Source organism: Echeneis naucrates, chromosome 8, assembly GCF_900963305.1.
Source record: "Echeneis naucrates chromosome 8, fEcheNa1.1, whole genome shotgun sequence".
NCBI classification, from domain to species: Eukaryota; Metazoa; Chordata; class Actinopteri; order Carangiformes; family Echeneidae; genus Echeneis; species Echeneis naucrates.
This window is the reverse complement of record NC_042518.1, coordinates 13,046,165-13,068,335: the sequence shown is the minus strand read 5'-3', so window position 1 is coordinate 13,068,335 and position 22,171 is coordinate 13,046,165. Positions and strand designations below refer to the sequence as shown.

General features: G+C 39.6%; 1 protein-coding gene across 3 annotated transcripts in view; it reads right to left on the bottom strand.

Moving 5' to 3' along the window:
- Positions 1–4,386: 4,386 nt before the first annotated feature.
- arhgdig (Rho GDP dissociation inhibitor (GDI) gamma) overlaps positions 4,387–22,171 on the bottom strand; it is a 34,740-nt gene continuing 16,955 nt past the window's right edge. For 2 of the 3 annotated variants that reach the window (XM_029508525.1, XM_029508524.1), the window contains exons 2-6: positions 18,469–18,642; positions 17,281–17,364; positions 10,474–10,550; positions 7,456–7,519; positions 4,387–6,210 (exon numbers count right to left, since the gene is read on the bottom strand). In XM_029508525.1, coding sequence (XP_029364385.1) covers positions 6,011–6,210; positions 7,456–7,519; positions 10,474–10,550; positions 17,281–17,364; positions 18,469–18,637 — 594 coding nt within the window. In that variant the 5' untranslated portion in view covers positions 18,638–18,642 and the 3' untranslated portion in view covers positions 4,387–6,010. Of the gene's footprint in view, positions 6,211–7,455; positions 7,520–10,473; positions 10,551–17,280; positions 17,365–18,468; positions 18,643–20,370; positions 20,412–22,171 lie in introns of those variants that run through there. The other variant, XM_029508526.1, reaches the window with a different exon arrangement.

Below are 22,171 nucleotides of genomic sequence, written 5' to 3'. Positions count from 1 at the left end.
TTTAATGTTGCTGTTTTACTTCCTAAAGTCTATTTCTGTGGTATTGAGTTGCATGTCCACCAACACAACGGTGAATTTGATGAAGCCAGTTAATGATTCATTAGAAGCAACGGATATGGTAGCTTCATCTGTAGTTTACAGTGTGGGAGGGGGTCGCATGCCACGGCACAAAATGTCATTAATTATTTTAATCCTCCATTCACCTTCTGTGCTTTTACCTGTCACTCTTACTTACTTACCATACCTGCCAGAGAGGTAAAATATCACGAGGAGAACATACAGACCAGTAGAACCAGCTGGACTCTGTTCTGTCAGTGCAGTGAGAAGCAGTCAGCCCTGTGACCTTGTCCAGTTGCGCAGTCTCAGTTGGACATGAACTTTGCTTACATTTACCAGTTGCCCTACACACCACTGTGAATAAAACTAATAAAAATGCTGTGTTGGCCTTCATGCTTACAAAACTGCACATATATATTTTCCATGACTTCATATTAGAAAATCTAAAGTGTATGGCATTTCTCAGTGTCAGTATCCTCCTCAGTTTAGTTCCTAAAATGGTTCCTGGGCTTCTGGAAGCAGGATCGCTTCAAAGATCTTCTTCATGTAATTTCGCTGGCAATGAAAATTTCCTAGAATCTATTGCTTCAAATTTCTCAAATCACTCCATCAGCGATGACTGTTTGGAACATACTGCGCTGAAACATGCTTCTAAATATAGAGCTGGTCTTTCAGTAATCCCTGAACACAACCAGGTATGAATGTGTTTTCAGTTAAGCAGATCAAGAATTATTATATAATTGGCATTTCGTAATCCAATCTGCTTCACCTTGTGTATGTGTGTGTGTGTGTGTGTGTGTGTGTCTGTAAATGACACAGGTGTTACTAGAGAGGGAAAGTCACACGTGGCATTATGTGTATGTAGTTTAGTTTCTGGTTAGTGTTGCATAACACTTCAGAGGAAATCATCTGAGACACAGAGCTGAACGGCAGATTGGAGTGTTTACCTGAGCATGTACTGAGAAAAGAAAGGATCAGACACACATATGCACGCATGCATGCACACACAAAGATGCACGTGGCACTAAGCTGTTTCTGTGTTTTGTCACAAACATTTCAGTCAGATGACAGAGAAGATGAAGAGGCAAGGACAGATAACACAGAAATGATGGTCTTTTTCGATGATGATCATTTATCACTTACTGTTTTTTTTTTTTTTTTTGGTATTATCTATGAAATAACTAAAATGAATCGGAAGTGTTACAAAATTTAAGAATATCTGCCTGTGAAAAGACCAGAGAGGAAGTTTTTTTTTTTTTTGTCTTATTTCATTTTTTGGTTCTTTTTCTGGGCTCTGTGACAGAAAATCTACCTGGATGTTTTATTTTCATGGATTTAACTGACCCAATGCTGTTCAAGCTGATTCATTTCTTTCTGGATTTGCTGGATTTATTAATTTTGATCTCTGGATCTTATAAGGAACTGAGACACTTGGGGAAAGACAGGAAGCAGAGAAAGAGTAGGCTGACTTCTTCATTTGGATGCAGTATTTTGCGGCGGAGTGAAATATGTCTCAAAAATCCACTAATTTTAACCAACTTAAACTGATGATGCAAAGTCTCAATACAGATCATATAAGCACCGTCAGTTTTACCAGCAACAACTTTTCATTTAATTTACTTCTCTAAAGTTTCAGAGATATCATAAAACCAAGCTTCTCTGGCCCTCGCATGCATTTTTGCACTCTGTTACTTTCTGAGACTTTTGTCATGCACCTCTTCATGGTATCGGTGTTGTAAACATTTCGGTGCAACATGCAGAACAAGTCTTTTCTACAGGCTCGCTGTGAGGAGCCCATCATGACATCAGACTGGGGCTTCATTCTGCTCCTGGCTCTGCTGCTGCTGGCGCTTCTCTATGTCTTCCTTTATTTGCCAGCTACAGCCCAGCGAGCCCTTCTGGAGCAGGCGCTCAGCAGCAACAACACCACTGCCGCAGTACCCACACCCGCCAAGGAGGACTGACTCGCAGATGGAGAAGACAGATGGAGAAGAGCTCTTTCAGTGTACAAGCAGACATGTGACAATAGAGCAGTAACAAACACTGTCCTTGAGTAGATGATGTGGATTATCCCACTCTCAAGTTGTGATTTGTATCGTCCCGCAGGACAGAATTATCATGCGAAGCAGATTGTTCGGGTCACTGTGCAATTCTAACTCAATCAGTGATAACTTTGGCATATGGGCACGTCCATTTTTTCAAACCGCATTCCCAAAAACTATCCCTGCACCTCGTACTGTATTTTCAGTTAGCACTCTGCAAATTAAGAATGAAACAGAGGTTTTCAGAATATTACAAATCATAAATATTAAAGATTATTATAAAGGAAAATGAAACCATTACCCCCCAAAAATGCTGTTGACATCTAAAAGGGAATGAGAGTGTGAAAGTGTTTAACCCCGTTCTAATCATGAAAACGGCACCACATCCCACTTACATATGGAGTCTATACATTTAAAACAAACACACAAAAATATGTTTTATTGCCTGCTTTTTTGCTAGTTAGATGAGATGCCACTCTCATGTCATCACAAAATGTGAAGCTACAAGCCTCAGTTGTTTAACGTAGCTACAGCTTGCCGTGTACTTTTTGTTATTACATTATTGGAGTATTAGAGTATTACCAGTGTTATTGTACATTTAAAGCAAATTAAATATAACATGATAAGAGCTTTAAGTGCTTATAGGTGGGCTTTTGTCTGAGTTGGACAGAGCTCGGCCACCTGCTCCCCCTTGTTTTCAGTTTTTATACTAAGCTAAGGTAACCATCTGTCCAAGTGGTCTGTTTTTTCTCATCTAACTTCTGGGTAGAAAATGAGTGAAAGAGTGACTTTCTGAAGACATTCATTGATTCTTTAAAGTTGTAGATATGTTTCAATAATTTATTAAATATAGATGTTTTAAATCAATCTCTCTTCATGTAGGAATAGTGCTAGAGACTTTGTTTTGAATGTCCAAGAGCTAGAATACTTACAAGCACTGCTACAAGAAGAATAACTTGGATTTGGTTTTGTTGAGAGCTGATTGCGACATAAGCCATCCGTCAGGGGGTGCTGGAGCCACTCCCGGCTGACATTGGGCGAGGGTGCAAGTCTACTGCAGGGCCGACATACAGAGACAAACAACCATTCACCCTCCTACGCTCGTGGGCAATTTACACCAAATACTCACCAATTAAGTTAAACCATGTGTTTAGACTCACACAGACACAGGGAAAACAGGCAAAACTCTGCATTTTGACTTATTGCCGCTGCAACACATGCCCAATGTCATTATTCCAAGGGAAACATTCATTTGAAGTGTGGTGATCCATATTAATGAATATTAAACCCAATAACACAAACTTCTTCATCTTCAACTAAAAAACTGTGAAGGGAATTTCAGAGAGAAATGTGTTTACAACTTGAAGCATGAAGGAGGTGTGCTGATCAGTTGCAAACCTGTTGCTGAGGAACCAACTGTCATGTTTGAAACACAATCTACAGAAATTACACTGCCAAGTTCATACAGCGGTACGTTGTTTCCTTTAACCCTTTGGAAAAGGATTTACAAAATCATATTATTTATTCCTGTGTGCAACTGCAGTCTAGTATGGAATTGTGATCGTATTTTAGACCATGCTAATAATGAAATGTAATAAAAGAGACAATAAAGAAGAGTGATTTCTCAAATTTCTTTCCCGCTATGGCTGAATTTCCAGTTACACACGGGAAATTCACAGGTTTTCATGATAATGATACTCTCATTATGGTGCAGGGCAAATACTTCAAGGGAGCCACGGAAATGCTTTTTGAACTGCCTTTATTAAAAGATACAGGATACTAGACTTGACACCAATATTTGAAGATGCAGCACTTGATTGTTACAGGCTCGAGGCAATTAGACACAGAAAGATTCTTCCAGCTATCTGTGCCTTTAAAAATATCCCTGTAAATACTGTATCTGCAGTATGTGGCAACCATTGACATCTGGATGTTGCATCAGTATCTTTTTTGTCATTGTTTTTTTTTTTTTTTTTTTTTTTAAATCACATTAAATTTTACAATAAAGTTGTAAAAAAGGAAGAGAGAATCTTGTTAAACCATGCAACACCCAACAAGCCAACATTTACAGTTAGTCTTAGATCACAACGATTTCAAATGGTATTTCAATGTTCAATATGCTCAGCAACAATGACAATATCATATCCAAAGACTTAACACTATAATTATATTTTTTATTTTTTAAAGGGAGTTAATTCATCCCGTGATATACTTCTCTGACAGAACTCCATTGTCTTCTAGTTACCGCCTCAAAATGTTCATTTTTATTCACATCTTGTGTCTCTGGTATACGAGAGAGGTTTAGAAAGGGCTAATTTTGTTTATTTTTACTGAATGAATAGTATCAAATCCTAAAGGACATACATGCATCGCTTTCTACAATATACACAGTTCAGTTTCAGTCTTTAATTGGTCTGCTCTTTCAAAAAGCTCGGCAAAGACTCGAGAAAACTGGTGCTTTGAAAGCAAACACAAAAAGTTCGATAAAAACACAAGGTTTATACATGTAGTGGCCATTGGGAGAGGAAGTGAATCGTATTTATTTTGAAACTAGTGTGTTTGATGTATTTATTTTTAAAGGCAGAAACATGGGGAAAAGTCAAAAAGGATTATATGTTATTATCGATTTCATGAAATGAAACCAAGAACAAACATCTTCAGAATTCTAAATTCTACAAATAACAAGCTTGAACCTCATCCCTTAATCAATATATAAGTCAACCAACACCCTGTGGCATGGAATAAATAGATATGACCAAACTTAAAAAACACATAAAGAAAATAGTTCATCAACACAAGCGACATTTCTGCCTTCTAAAAATTTCAGGGGTTTTCAAAGTGCGACATTTTGGACTCAACCTCAGACAAAACTGGATTTTGCCACTGGAGGAACTTTTGAGATGCAGCTACTACAATTAGAGGAGCATCTTTATTCTACAATTTGTAAGTAGTTCATTCTATCTTGGAAGGATGTGTACGTACACTGAATCTAAAAATAGGCCCTGTGAATCCCATCTGTGTGTTCAGATTTGACTAAGTCAGGACACAGAGAAGGCGTGTTATATTTTGATTTAAGTGATTTTGCAAATTGCGGCAGTCGGGTGCTAAGGGGTTTAAAGTCCCTGATATGCCTCCATGAGCTCTGCTTTACAGCCTTTGCTGTTGCTCTGCTTGATCCAGACTACAGGAACGAACTTCCTATTTTTATACCGATAGGTGGTAAACCTTTAGTTAAATCTTCCTCTTGAGAGTCACAGTGCCCTCTGTATTGATATATGACATCTCTTCTTCCAGGGGAAGTTTCCTGACAGATACCGAAGGTTTGTAAATGATCTACACACAGTTCAGGGTGTTTTCTTTCAGTAAATGGAACATTGTTGCAGCGTCTCATGACTTTATTATTATCAATAATAATCTCACAGCTACAACAGCAGCTGATGTGTGTATTTCACTTGTATTTCACAATGACTTTGCTACTATTGTATTTCCCTTTGCCTCAAGTGACTTCCTTTAGTTCAGACTATCCACTGCTGCTGTGTGAAGGTATGGATACATGACAGGATTATAAGGAAGGGGTGGGGGGAAAAGGAAAGGGAGACTCCATCATGTGGATAGTTTAGGGTGGGTGGAGGATATATTTGTAGATATAATGCAGGGATAAAAGGCAGGGGAAGGATCTCCTCTACAAGTCACAGTTGTTCTCAGGTTTCCTGCTTGAAACAAGCAGGGAACATGGAAGAGAGAATAAAGAGGAAGGAGAAGTAGAGCCTCCTGTTTTTTTGGCCAGTGCAAAGGCTGCCTTCACAAGACAACATGGAGATGGGTTAGGGAGTGTAAAGAGGAGAGGGAGGTGAAGGATAGGAGCGAGAGAAAAGAAGAGAGTAGCGTCATCCCTCCCTCTCTATCTACCTCTATTCATTCCAGTCCTTCTTGATGTCCAGGTTCCACTCCCAGGCCAGGAAGATGTTCTTGTCGTCATCGATGAAGTGGGACTTGATCTGGTAGTGGCCACGTGACATCATGCCTTTGGGTGCCTCATCACTTGGGCTGACGAACTCATGCTCCTCTGGTCTTGGTCCGTAACTTCCTACCATGTACGACACCTTGTCCACTGCAGAAAGATACAAAATGGACATTTGGCAACATGAGGCCATATTTATCCATCTACATGTTTGATGAAGCAGTTCCATATATACTGAAACTCAGGAGTCCTGCAATGGCCATGGAATCAACTTGTTGGTTGGATGAATGACTTAATGTGAAAAATGACTGTGATATTCTGAGTTAATCAACCTTGCAAACAACATTTTTCCAGTTTTTCCATTAATTGTGGTGAATTAATACTGAAAAACAGCACAATCGGTGATAGTTGCATTTCAAACTGGATTGTTCAGTGAGACTGATTCCCTACAGTAGCTGAGTAAATACATCTTGATGCATCAGGAGTTTTCTGGGCTGCCTCCGACTACTCCTACCAGCTTTACTGCTAAAAAGCAGAGAGAATTTGTGCTTGCCAAAGTCTTAAAATCAGGATTGACACACAGATGTTTCGTGATTACAGCCCCAGGGCTCGTATTTATCATAAAATAAAAAGATTCATGCAAAAATGAAGATCAAGACACAATTTCTGTGTCTCTTGGTTGAAAATTAAACTAAACTAAACTAAAAAAAATAAAACTTGTTCTCAAATATCTTTAAACATGAAACTCTCAGTTTTAAGAGAATTGAATAGCAGATCCTTTTTGAAAGAGATGAGCTACGCAACACACGTGGCATGCAAATATTGGACTGATTATGATGAGTCACGTGTTAGCTGGTCCATTATGTCATAAAACAAAATAAAATGTCATGGAGCTTTTGAAGATTTAACACAAATTAAGTGATATTTTTAATCAAAATTATTATTATTGGAGGCAAAAGCCACATACAAAGAAAATGCAAAGAACCATACATGATGGCTTCAGAGCTGCAGACACAGGCTCCTCCTAAAACTGTCTGTGGTCAATTGTTTGATGGGCAACTTAATTTTCACACTCAGCAAAGAAATGTATTCCCAATTTGAGTGTTCAGAAGATACCTGAGTGTAATTCATGGTTTCCTAAATCTGCACACAGCCTTCCTGAGGTAGATGCACGTTCATGCACATGTTTTGATGAAAAGTCATGCTGCTGTTGATGAAAGGTGAGCATGTTAAAGCTGCATAAGAATAAATGGTCCGTTTTTAGGTATAATTGGGGAAGTCGTAGATTATGAAACACTCATCCAGTGAATGCCACGAACGTACGATTGACACTCATTCTTCATGTCTTCTAACTGGCTGGTTGCATTTGGCACGTGAAGGCTGGAGTGTACTTACCTCTAATTCCTTTCCTGTAGGTCACATGATGGTACCTCAAGCCAGCAACGATTTCTCTTTTCACCTGCAGACACGCTCAGTCTCATCAAATCTTGGCATGCAAGTTTCTCTTGGTTATGAATTCACACATTACAGGCAATGTTGCTCTTTCCACTTCACACAGATTCATTCATGCACGAACCAACACAGGCACATTTTGAAGATAAAAAGTCCACATGGAAAGATGCATAAAACCTCAAATCCAATTACACATTCAATAACTTTTAGTGAAAACCTTTTCTATTGCAAATAGCCAAACTAAAATATCAGTGGATATTTTTCATTTGTTTATTGTTACAAACACCTTAATTATTATTATTTTTTTACAGTTCCTCTCCTCTCTCTCCCTGTCCTCGTCCCGCAGGTGATGAATCATCACTGCCCCCATGTTCCTGCGACGCCTGCTGCTCCCATATCTTCATGAATTCCATCCAGCATCATTTCCATGAACTTCATGCAGCATCATGTTGCTGCCTACACCTGTTTTGAATATCCTATCCTCCTCCTGCATCCCTCTGTGTGTCTCTCGCTCTCTCTCCCTCCCTATCTGCCCCAAACCAGTCGAGGCAGATGGCCGCCCCCCTGAGCCTGGTTCTGCCCGAGGTTTCTGCCACTTAGTGCTTGCTCATCAGGGGATCTGTTGGGACTCTTTAAATAATTTTATAAAGAGTTTGGTCTAGACCTGCTCTATATGTAAAGTGCCTTGATGTAACTTTGTTATGATTTGGCGCTATATAAATAAATCTGATTTGATTTGATTTTGATATGACATTGATCCATGAAATACATAGATTAGATAAATGATATGCTGGGGATTCACTCTAATCTTTTATTTGTCCTTTTTAACAGCTCTTAAATACAGCTAACATAAATGACATCCCCGTAATAGCTTGATACTTGGGAATGAACCTGAATTTAAAATAATATTTTGTATATATCAGATTGTTTGACAGCACAGTATCTGTATTTGTGGTTGGTGCTGACTCCTCCATGTAAATCTATTGTTTCAGTTTTATAACAGTTTGGTCCCAACAAGTTGTTTGGCAACACTGTGCAGAATAAAATATTATTATTCGTTCATCTGTGGATGACCTTTCGGCAAACAAATGCAGTTTTAATATATTGCTGCATGTACAGCTCGTAAAACATCTGTAACAAGATTTAATGCAACTTGTTTGAGCGTATTAGGTTTTAATAAGAATGAAACGGATGTACATTCAACCAGTCCGTCTGCGCTTTAACAGTGAGGAAGTAAATGAATTAAGCTGGCGGCAGAGACCAATGTGTCCAGCAGGAGTCCTCACAGGAGAGCAGAGCCTGGCGCTCTCTGAGCCATTAGGTCATTCTCTGCACATCTCCCTTTACCCTCAGGGCTGAGCACCCGAGGAGCCTCCTGTCTACCCACACACACTCACAGCCATGCAGTCTCTTCCTTTTAGGAAAAATCTGAACACACTTCAGGGGAACATTGCTGCTATTTACTTCGTTTTTTCATTTGCAGTACATTCAATTCCTGATTTTTGTGATGATAATCATTTTGGAAGCATTCGCTCAAATGTACGTGTTGTCCTCAGTACAGGCACATTTTCCACAGTCCTACATGCCCTCTAACCATTAGAGGAGATAATAGATAGAATATTGAAGTGGCCCAAATGAATTTTAGGGACATCGAAGGACAGCTCTGAACCCAAGAACCTCTTAAATATAAAAAAAATGGGCCACTTCTGTGTTGATTTTTGTTGATGCTTTTTTCTTTTTCCAGCAGCTCACTGGCCAAATATTTAGGCTTAATATTCATTATTCTTTATGTAATCATTGTCACATAAACATCCTTTCTAGCTTTTGGGCACGATCGTTATCATTTGTATATCTGCTGTGAATTTCCTTTCAAAACTGTCATTTTCCTGATCTGTGTTTACTCATTGTGGATATGAAGATGCGGTTTGGGAAAGAGGCTGCCCTCCGTTTACATCAGTGCTGAGTGGTTTATTTACGATAGAGAAAGGAAGGAAGGGGAGCTGATGATGGGGAGAGGGATGGAAAATAAACTGGGTACTGCTAGGCTGGAGATAGAGGCATGAGAGGATAATGGAAGTTTCAAATGTGGTGTGAGTTTTGGGACTGAATCAGAGCCATCGCTGACTTTCGCTATCACATAAGAAAACAAAGTATTGATATAAGTCAATGGTACCAGTCATGCCCTCAATTTCCTTCTGCACACTAACATCTGCTAGCAAGCACATAATACAAACTATAGTTTGTGGGAATGTTATTATTCTGGAGGGTATTTGGTTACAGAAGACAGCATTAGATGAATTTAAATGAATTAAACTGATGAAAACTCTGGCGGTCATGAAAGCTTATCCTGCTCATACCGATGAAAACAAATGTCATGCCAACCCATCCAGAAGTTGTTGAAACATTTCACTGACAGCCTTAAATGTCAAGCTGATGGTGGTGGTGCAGGGAAAGTCAGGTGATTGATGATGAGACATCCTCTGGGAAACACGAATCATCAAGCAGGTCAGAGCCACGTATGCTTGTGCAAGCTTCAAATGCAACCCATGATAGATGAACAAAGTTTTGAAATATTCCAGGTAAAGTCAAACATACTATAACCTAAATTCAGGGGAGAATCATCTCGAATGAATGTTTTTATCTCTCCTACAGATGTTGGGATATTTCAGTGTGGACTAAAGTGATGGCCCAACTGACAGACAACTCTCGTCATCACTAAAACTTGAAATGCGAATAACTGGAGAAGAGACTGCTTATCAAGCACTGATCCTTCCTGGCACTATAATATAAAACAGCTCTGACAATTCTCATTAAATATGATAATGGTTTTGCTTGTATTGAGGTTCCATTGGACACAGTGGCTTACTCAGCCGTTTCTATATCACTTAGATCAAATACCTGATCGTCTGTTTGTCCATAAATTTACAGGCACTGAGCTTTCTATACTATAGTCCATCTTACCTTAAAGTTTATCTTTAGTCTGTATTTAGCTCCTTCCTGTAGGGCGAAGCTCTTCTCCTTTAGCGCGCTCAGGTCTCCTGCGCACACACGAGAACGAAACAATAAATCATCACTCATGATCAACAAAACGTGTATGACATCACCTGTGCTGTCGATAACAGCATGCCAAATGGCTCCTTTCACCAGGACGCCAATAGGTTTATTTTTTCACAACAAGGCGTGTGTGACATTTACATACTGGATTTTGAAGTTATTGAGCTATTGAATAATAAATAACAAGCAGCATGTCACTGCTCATGATGACTTGTTTGTGCAAAATTTTAAACAGATATTTAACAAAAGACATTTTCAAAAATTCTAGAAAATTTCAGAAAGAATCGAAAACAAATTAGTCACAGTCACAAGTCGCAGAGCCACACTTGAAAGATAACAGAAATAGATCTGTAGGTGTGTCTACTCAGAAGAATGCACAACAATAAGAGACAAAAAACAATTACTAAAAATTCTTACTTTGATAGAGTGAGTGTGAGGTTTAATAGTGTAGAAGTAGAAAAAATACCTCACAGTCTGATTGCCTAATGGTGTATGATGTGATAAATGTGGCCAAAATGTATTTAAACATATATTTAAACCAGGGATTTAGAGAATTTTCTCTTTTCCTGCTTTCAGCAAAATAAGCTTAATGGATGTCAGTTGTGCTGCCCTCAATACAATGCTGTTTTTGCTGTACTGTGGGGTTGGATGGGTTCATATTGAGAGGGAGAAGTGTCCTGGGCCATTTAAAAGCACAGAGCAATCAGAAATGCATCTTCTGCCTAATCACTTTATATCTCAATTTAAACCCAACCATCATCCTGAGTGCTTCCTAATGGACAGAGAGAAAGAGTGGAGGGAGGAGATGAGAGAGAGATAGAGGAAAATCGGTGAATAAGAACAGACAGCCGTGATGTGTGGAGGAAGAGAGGAAGAGAGGAAAAGAAAGAAAATGACTGACAGATAAGATACACTCACACACACACACACACTGCAGGCAGTACGTTGCTCACTCAGAAATGCCATGTTTAGTGTCAGATGGCTGAGTCCCACTGGTGTTACCCATATTAAATATATATGTGCTTTTACATTCAGTCACTTCCCATAGAAAGCCTCCAACAAATAGTGTATCTCTTAAAGCTATTAACCTTCCTTATGCTGACTGTTGTGTTATAATAAAAAAAAAAATAGCCACATATTCCTTTATACCACCGCATGAAGCATTTTCAATTCTCTGTTAGTTAAAATCAAAAAGAAGAATAGAGTATGTCATGAAGCTAATAAAGCTGTTCCTCAGTGGCTGACATTTGAGATTTTCCATCCTTACATCTGTGTCTGTGTCTTATTTCATTTGATCCGTCTCCCTTCACAAACTCTCCACTCTCCTCTTTTTTCTTCTGTCTCAGGAGATAGGGAGGAGAGAAAAGAGATGCTGGTCTCCCTGGGGAACGTCTGATAGAGTAAAATAGGTCAGTGTTGAGAGCTGTCTACTTGTTCTCCACACACACACACACGTTCATAGAGGTCTGTACTTTGGCTCGTGTGCATGCAGGGATATATAGGTGGAGAAAGATCAACACACCAGTTTTCCATCTGAAGCTTATGATTTTGGAAGTACTGTACTGGAGCCAGAAAAGCCTGACAATGCTTTATAAAAGGAAACAAACTGAAAAAAATCCCTCTTACACCATTCACTCTCTCTAATCTATTCAACAATACATTCATACCACAAAGACCAATATTTCAAATCTGTACTCTATGAAAACATCACATACATTGTGGCTGTATTGAGATGCACAATAACACATATGTTGTCAAACTAGACTAAAGAAAAGAATGTAATAGAAATGATAAATAATAGTATTGTGTACATAACAAGGAGATTATGATATAGAGCTATTGTATGAGTAATGAACTGTGAGGACAACTACCTTGCTACATCGATCCATTACGGTTGCTGGAGGCTGTCAGGATAAAAATTATCATTCAAATAAATGATCAGTTTATAAAATATGATACATTTTTCTTGATTAAGCTGCTGAACAGCATGCGATCATTAATAACTCTGGTGACAACATAACCCACCAAAGAATCTCCAGCCATGGAAGATGCTCTGTGAGGTTATATTTCATCCCAGTGATGCCATGAGATAAATGCCAACCCTAACCCTAACCCCGCACGAGCACAGTCACGTTTAGAGGATACAATGTTTTTAACTTAAGATCCGGTCATGCTAACGCTTGCTAATTTGCATTAAACCCAAAACGGTATCAGTAAAGTTAGTTCAGAATTAGAACAAACGTAAATTCGATGGCAAGAGTCCTTTAGAATTCATCATTGCACCAAATTCCATGGCAATCCATCAGCATTGAGATGTTAGAAGACCAGCTGACAGCTGGACAGACTGACGCTGCCATCCACAACCAGGCCACTAGCTAAAAGTTCTGCCTAAACAGAGCAATCCAATATTGTACTGTAAAACACGTAATAACTAAACACTCTAAATGAGACCATTGGGTAGTATAAAGAATATTGTTATACCAGTTCACTTCGGTTCATAATGCTTCTTTAATTTTATATCAACAATCATAGACGTTTGAATTTAGGTTTCAAATTTATAGGACAACACTCAAAAAGACCAGCCATGAGAAGATACACACACACACACACACACACATTTATAAGTAAATTTGACAAACGAGACATCTGCACAGTGACCATTACGTTACATCATGAACACAGAATAATCAAATCTGTGAGGGATGAATTAGTGACTGGAATAGGAAGGCTGCTCTGCAATGCTCAGCAAAAACAACCCTGGGAACATGAAAGTTTAACAAAGCCGCTGCTTGCATTTAGGGCACCAGAGCGCTGAAAAGTCATTGTCAAGGATATTGCCTTGTGGAGTGTGGTCTGGCACAATACAGCACAATCCATCCAATGGCAGATCATAAATCTTTCTCTTATGTGTTGATGAAATACGTGTTTACAGCGCAGAAATATGGAGGTGTGACGCTTTATTAACCGAGACACATTAAAAACAACTAAACTCAACAAACCTGATGTTTAACATATCTTTAAGCCGAACTAGGTCACACCTCTTTGATTCCAGCATATGTTTTCCTTTTTTTCTTTTGTCTGGGAGGCCACATTGGGCAGTGAATTTCTATCTCTGGTTGTTTTATTGCTGTATCCACTGAGACACGGAAATACAAGTTGTTGTTCTGCTGCCAGCTGGGCCTGATGAAAAGCGTTTTTCTTATCACAGTGCATAAACATTCAGGGCATTGATCAAAACACAAGCAGCAGAAAGAGCTGAAATGGCGCTGGCAGTTATTGTGAAGGATTAATCTGAAAACAAAGTGATAGTCTAATAGCAGTGGGCCTGCTCTCTTATGATGTTAAAGAGGTGCTGATAAGGAGGCAGGGATGTAATAAGGTACAGGTACAGCAGAAATCCACACAACACAAGAATCCTATAAGTTGACTGATCAAAACTAATCATTTCAATATTCCACTGTTGAAGTCAATAAGTTGAACTCTTTCAAATTCTGACGGTAGATCATTTGTGGTGAATCTTCCGTACGGCAAGAGCATTATCTGCACAGGCTCCGTTTCACTGAATGCATGCTGAAGGAAAAGATGCATAAAAATGCCTTCCATTCATATTCTTGCTTCGATGCTACGGAGCATGACGTGACTAATGAGTTGTAAACAAACTTCCTAGGTGTATGTAACGGTATTTTTTAATAAAGCCAGTTGATAAGCATGACCTGGAACCAGGATGAATAAATCAGCCAGATATAAATGAATAATTATTTTCACAGCGGTGACTGTGCTTACCACAGTCCTGACGCTGCTATGAAACTCCAGCGCTGTAATGGCCTCTCGAGCCCCCCTTTTTTTTTTTTTTGCCCCTTTTTCTACAAACTTCAATACCTGCAGACATTCTATTCAACCTTTTAAACAAAAGTAAGGACATTAAGGGCTTAAGTTTTAATGATCTGGATCATCCATTAACCTTCAGATTTTGGTACAGATTATTATGTGCTCACATCAACAAAAGCGGCACGATCAATCATGGCGTCCCTGGATGGGTTCACTGAAACCTAATTAAATAAACACATGTAAGTGTTCGGGCCTTGGGCTGGACTGGCGGCCTGTCCAGGGTGTGCCCCGTCCTCACCCGATGCGAACTGGGATTGGCTCCAGTGATCCGAAAGGGTTGAGCGGTAGAATATGAATTAATGAATGTAAAGGTTGCTGTTACAACAACAGCAACAACAGTACACATTTTAAACTAGGCAACAAATGTTCTCAGCAGTCATTGGAAGTGGTTACTGTTCACCTTTCCTCAGGCTCAGAGATGTTTTGTACTGCAGAGAGTTCACAGCAGATACTGCATGACCCAAACAACCACACAGGAATTAAAGGTCTCTGACAGGCCAACTGGGCCAGCCCTTAGTTTCTTTTCTTTGCTTACACTCTCAAAGCGGAGAGCAATTACCTGTACAATGGTGCAATGTATCTCACCCTGCGTTTTGTCACCCCTTCTTCTCTCTCACACACACACAACAGCGGTAAATGCCCATCATCAGTTAAAGCACTGATAACAGCCTATAGTATATAATAAGGTCTCTAATGCATTCAACTACCAGTGGAAACTCCATTTCACAACCAGGTTGGTGCCGGCTCGGCTATCTGACTGCAACATGATACACCAGCAGGACCGATTATTCCACTGCTGCTTAGACTATAGATTTATGATGGGAGATGCTTTTCTCTCACATAACACTAAGCAGTTTCTCTTTTTCTCTCCAGGTCTACAACATGGACCCATGAATACGCACAGCGTTCAACTGTTCGAGCTTCCAGTGCAAATTTATATGTTTTTCCAAAGTGGATGGACACAAGATGTGTCTGTGCTGCGGTGAAATAAAGCCATTCTAAAACAGTCGCCGGCGTCAAACAGCATTTCCGGCGTTGGGATGACTCTGTCTGCTAAGAGGAAGAGCAGGATCTAAATTATTAGAAGTCAGACACTGCAAAACATCACATGATGCTCGCAAAAGCTTTAACCTCCACAATCTAATCATCAGAGGCTCATTTCAACTGAAGTGGTTTTCAAGCAGCAGTTACAGGTAGACATGTGGCAGCATCACATTTCATGCATGGTGAGCGCTCACAAATTGCAACAAACTTATGAGCCCACGAGGGCCAGCATAAGCTATCGCATGAGCCTTACAACAGTTTTTACTACCATAATACCAATTACCATAGACAAATAAAATCAAAATTAAATGCAAGAATTAAACACCACCATCAATTGGAAGCTTCCGGATTTTAAAGACAAGAATTAGTAATGATAAATGCAATAGCAGCAAATAGGCCAGTGTTACAGGGCTGCTGGCCCAATAGTGAATATTGTTCTGAAATTGGAATACAGACTGTTGAGAGCACTGGGTAAAATCCCAGCAACGGAGAATGAGTCAGACAGTTTGCACAGCTATGGCTTCTGTCCAGTGAAACACCAAAGGGCTTTAATTAGAAACAATTCCCATCAAGTTAAAAGTGATTATATTAGCACGTAATAAGGGTAGGGAAAGATCATGGTCTTTTTTACATTTTAAGCTCAGTGTTTAACTGAAACACAAGATGAGGAGTGTTATTAGAGCAAAAACAATCTTAACCTCCTCCCTACATGTTCTCAGAAGACATTAGGCTCTTAGTGTACACTCCAAAAACACTCTAGCCTACATTTCCCATAACTGGGATCTGGATAGTGTCTGTATTTGTCTCCCCTTCCTGCTGGACATAAACATTTGTCTCTGTTAAAAAATTTAAGTCTGTAGCATACTCTGAGATAGCCCTGATGACATCACTACAACATCATCATGGTTATTTTCTCAGAGACAACTAAGCTCATCCAGAACCGCCCAAGACAGTACTAAACCGTTTTTACAGTCTTAGCAGTGATCGGCAGGTCGTCCCTTTAAAGTGAACAAGCGTTAGAAGCTGCTAGGTAGTTTCCATCTCATCTGTGTTGGCGTCAGAACAAACTGCATAGTACAAAGTCAGCATTGCCTAGCAACCAGGTGACCTTCTTATTAGTCTTAGCTGTCCATTATTGGATGTTTTTGAGTGCGAATGTGCAATTGTGCGTGTGCGTGTGTGTGAGAGAGAGAAAAGCAGGAAAACCAGGAATAATCCAAGCTAGACTTACATGCAGTGAATTAAGGAATAAAATATAGACAAATAACAGTTGTTCTCTTTATGAGCTTGTCTCTAACACAAGTCAATGACAGGTCTTCACACACACACACACACACACACACACACACACACACACACACACACACACACAGAGAAAGAGAGAGCGGGAGAGAGAGACTGACAGTCAAAGACTGATCTTTTCCTCAACTTTGTCCCCTGTAGGCAATGACATAATCTCTTTGTCGCCACCTGATTACCATGCAGTGCAGACACACACATGCACGCACTTACAGACACCTCGTTCCCCTCCCCTGCCTGTCGCTGCCGCCTGCACCCAGGGGAAAATGTCAATACTGCCCACTAAGCAAACATTTAGCTGCCTCTCCTCTCTCGAGCATGGACACACCCACTGCAGGCTTTCTGCACATTCACTGCAGCACCGTGGGGTAGGGTGCCTTGCTCCAGAGTATGTGAGTGTACAGCAGCGTCGGACCACAGCTGCATCCAGTTTAGGGAGCAGACTAACGCTGGCCAAGTCAATATAAGAGTAATGTCCTGTACCTGCCAGGTCCATGGTGACTGGTTCAGGCGCCTCATCACATAACAAGGTCAGCCTCGTCACACAGACATTAGGTCCACAGAGGTCTGGAGAAAAAACAGGCTTGTTATTACAGTTTCACAAAATCAATTTCTTCCTTCATATATTTGTTTGATCAGCTTTAAAATCATCATAATAGTAGTTTTATTTTACATTTGTTTAGTAGATCACTAGCTCCTACTGTGTCTTATCTGTATGTTATGTAGCCTGGAGATGATTAGCTTGCCCCCCCCCCCCCCCCCCCCCCAAAAAAAAAAGAAACAAAAGTAGAAGCAGCCAGCTAGGAACATTATGATGACTATCCTATTCAATACATTTTAACAGGAATTTTTTAGGGGAAGTGTTAGGGGAAATTGTATGTAAGAACGATTTCCATCATTGCAGACAAAATTATTTCTCTGTAATGATGGTTTTAATGAAAGGATCCGGGGATGAGTCTAGCTACACATTTAGTATGTTGACATGCTAATATTTGCTAAATGCTGAATAAGTTTGTACATGGATTTGGAGATGGATGAAATGTCCTCAGGATCATCATGAGTTCATCCGCTGCTACAGTAAGTTGCCATGACCAGAGCCAGTTATATGGTTCTAATACATTACCTGGAGACCGTGACACTAAGGTTGCAATGGCATGACAGACGTTTTAAATATCACAGTCCATAAACATTTCAGTCAGTGGAGAAGAAAATGACTGTCAGACATTTGTATTGTGGGCTGGTATCAGGATTCAGCATGGACATATTCAAAGATAAACCCAGTAAATAAACTAAATCCTCTCCTCGCTGCTCTTCGCTGCTTCTCCCTCAGCGTTGGATGTACAAAGCTGTAGAACTGGTGGTGTTGAGTTACAGCAGTGGAGGAGTCAGGGCTATTCTACTGATATCAGCTGTCATGGCCGGGCTGCTGGATTAGAGATGCTGAGGCAAGCAGATCTGTTCCTGAGAGCGTGTGTGTGTGTGTGTGTGTGTGTGTGTGTGTGTGCGTGTGTGATCAGAAGTTGATGACTCCAAGGAACTATGTAGCAAGTCGTTATATTGAGTGAATGGTATTATTAAAGCTGCAGTAACACACTGGATACCAGTGTGAATCACCAGCTCCTCTGTCACTTCAGGTGATCAATAACCACACACACACACACACACACTCACCTGCTGTCACTGGACCCGTCCCCAGCAGGGTCTGCTTGTACTTGACAAGGCTCTCATCATCTTTATCCATTTCCTGAATCTCCCGCAAAGACTTCAGAGCCGGAGGATTGTAGTTGAGGTTTCTCTCATCCTCTTCCTCCTCGATAGGCAAATCCTTCTTGTCAGCCATTAGACCTTTCGGAGAGAAGGGAGGATATTTAAGTATGAATACGATCCAAATCATAAATAAAATATATACTCCGGATGACTTGTTGCTCTCATTTTAAGGCCTTTTTTGTCCTGTGTCTTTTCACCTGCGATTCATCAAGGAGCTCAGTCCCTGTTGCACTGACACCAGCTGTCACATTTCACTTGAGTTCTTTCTTTAATTGACTTTAACCAAGATTAAAATTGTAAAATTATAACTGATGGGTGTATAGGTGACTGTCTCACACAACTTCCACTGTTGAGATTGGTTTGGTCACCTGTATATTTATAGTTCACTATTTAAAACATCTATCATGTATGCTATTTTTTAGCATTTTATAGCTAATTGTTTCACTATTTCAATTACATATTCTTTATATTAGTTATAAGTAAACAGTGAAACGTGTGCATTCATTTTAGCTGATAATTATGATTATACTATAGCTACCAATGTTAATAATTTATCTAGATTTTGTGGCGTTACCGTTGATAAGAATAATTCTTGCAAGTATTTCTCCAAAAGATTTAATTGCCGTTGGAAACAAATTAATCTTAGCTCACCATACTGGTTATTTTACGTTAGCCAACTTTTAACCGATAATTTGATGAAGGTAGGTTAGCGAGAAGAGACACCTTCAAAGTCCAACACTTCCACAAAACCACAAACGGCACTAGTTTACTGCAGTCATTGAGAGAATCGTTGTTTAAAACATTTTTGTATAATATTGGCAGCTGGATAAATGCATATGAACTAAAAGGAGGCTCTTATCATGTATATGAAGCCAAGTTTGTTTCTTATGTCAAATAATTTTATACACCAAAAGTAGAAAATAAAATAATAATTCTCACTGACAAGGTGGCAATGGAAATTTAAAGCAGTAAATTTTTCTGTTATATTTCAGTGACTGAAACTTGCACAGGCCAGACTGTGTGCTGTCCAGGATAAAAAATGTAGGCCAGCACCAAGCATCCAGGATTTGATTTCATCTGGGATTTTGATTTAACGTTGAGTTTTTCGATAATGCAATGATATCCCATTATGTGTTCTGCAAGCTAAAATTCCATTTGGTGCTCGTGCATCCTCACCTCCAGAAGATGAGGATGCATTAACAGGAATGTCTGGAATAACTCTGGGGATTCACATTTTTCGAACCATAATCAACTTCGGTCACGTGACAACAGAACACTAGAACAGTAACACTTTGACCTTGTATCGCAAAGAAGCTGAGACCAGAAGGAGGACAGGAATCCAAGTAAGTCAACATTTAACTGTATCATAACAATGTGTATGACTTAATGATCACATACACACAGACATGAAAGTTACTTTAATGTAGAACAATTTCTACAGTAAAACCTTGAACAGTTGCAATCTCAAATCCACAACCCATAGCTGAAGAGTGTCCCTGAAGAGACACAGACACACACTTTGTTGTAGATGTGTGTTTACTGTGCTGTAACAGCCTTGTGTAATAGCCTCAGGATCTGTTTTTACTGTTCGTAATGAGACGGCTCAGTGTACACCAGCTCAGAGCTGTGTGTAGAGGTAATTGGATGACACACAGAGTACACAAACACGTACACACTCAAATTGAGTCACAAACAAGCGTATGAACGTGCACATCGACGGTGTGTTAGATTGCGTGTGAGTGGAAATCAAATGCGTTAATAAGGCATGCGATGTTCCAAAGCAAGTCTCGATGCAAGTATACACACAAATGCAGCTGTGCACGCTCCTGTGTTGACAGCAGCACCCCACCCAGTCAGGGCCAAACACAGCTGCCTTCACCATCACCATGGCAACCCTTCCAACTCCCCGTGCATTGACATCTCCTTTGCTGTGGACGTGTTTTATATGACAGAAGATACACAGTGGAGCGTTTATTTTCACTTGCAGCAAGAGAGATTGGTGATACACCAGTTTTAATACACTCCGAAAACACACACACACATTATCATACATCTGTATTTAACAGGAAGATTTCGGTCTCAGTGGTTCTAATCCCTTGGATGTAGTTTCGCTAGTGTGGAACATTCTTGTAATATATACTAGGGCTTAACTGCAGTAAAAGTCTGTGATTTCTGAGATTGTCTGTCATCATCATCATCAACGGTGTATGGCAAACAGCACAGACTGCTACAGCTAATGATCCTGCAGGACAGCCACATGGACGATTCTGTCATCGGTTACAAGCATCTAGAAAATGTTAAGTGTTTTTTTTATTTTTTTTTTAATTTTTATTACATTCAAAGGTTTATAATTCTGCGATTATTGTATATATATTTTTTTTACCTATGGAGAGGAAATATAGATTTTAAAATGCTAGTGTACGTATTCCTTCATATTCAGTGAAATTCTTTTCCCTGTAGCTGAGATGGGACAGTTGGAAAATGTTGCAGCCTGTTTCAAAGCCTGTCTCAAAGAGAAGTGGTCAAAGAAAAAATGTCTGGTTCTGTCCAACACATGCAAACATTAGGCTCTGGAGTACGTCAGAGATGGATTGTACATGACTTCATAAATGATTCACTCGCCTGTATTTACATATCTAACACAGTCCACCCCCACATGCACACATGTACACACACACTGCTACTTGCTATTAAAACTGATTTCTTCTCTGACATCTCAGAACTCCTCTTTGATCTCCAGCCTGCTGACCTGCCACAGTAACTGCATCAATTAACATTTATTTTAAAAGGAAGGGTTTGTTCTATGCTGACAGAAACTTCCATGACTGGATATTTTGATATGATTTTGTTGTTGTTGTTGTTGTAGTTTCAGCATGGACCTAAGCAATATTTCTCTCTTTTTTTTTTTTTTTGTTTAATTACTGTGGGTTAATGACTCAGCACTTAACTTGATCTGAGGATGGGATTTCGTTCGGATGCAGAAAAGTAAAAAAAAATCTAAGTTGTGGTGTAACCAACAGTCATATAATTGGAATATTTATTACGAGGAAAGATTTTCAACTCACTTTGATGCATGATGAAACTTGAAAAAACATTCAGGGCTAAAACCCTCCATATTGTGTGAATCTGCCATTAGAAACAAACCAACAGTAGCAAAAAAAGCCAGCCATGTGTGTACAATTGTGTCTGTCTGTTCTAGTGTGTGCGTGTGTGTGTGTGTGTGTGGTCTTCCAACTGCTTCAGCCTCATCTGTGATGTGATATTAACTGGTGGATTTTCTCTGATGCCCCTAAAACCACCTCACTGACCTAGTAGCTTCTCAAACCCCCTGCATCGTTTCACACAAGGCTGCTGTGAAATATGAACAAGTGTAAATCATCCATACAGAAATGTTACTTATTTATTTACCTTTCAAAGTTTTATACCGCAGGAAAACTGAGAAGGGCCACATGTCAAAAGAGAGATGCGACTGGGAAACAAGCAAAAAAGGTCCAAACAAAAGACAAGGCACCTCTAAAAGGAGACTTGGTATGCCACCAAGTGTATATTATTTATGAGGATTTGCTGAGATTTGTTTGTCTTTAATCTGTTTACATTATTAAATATA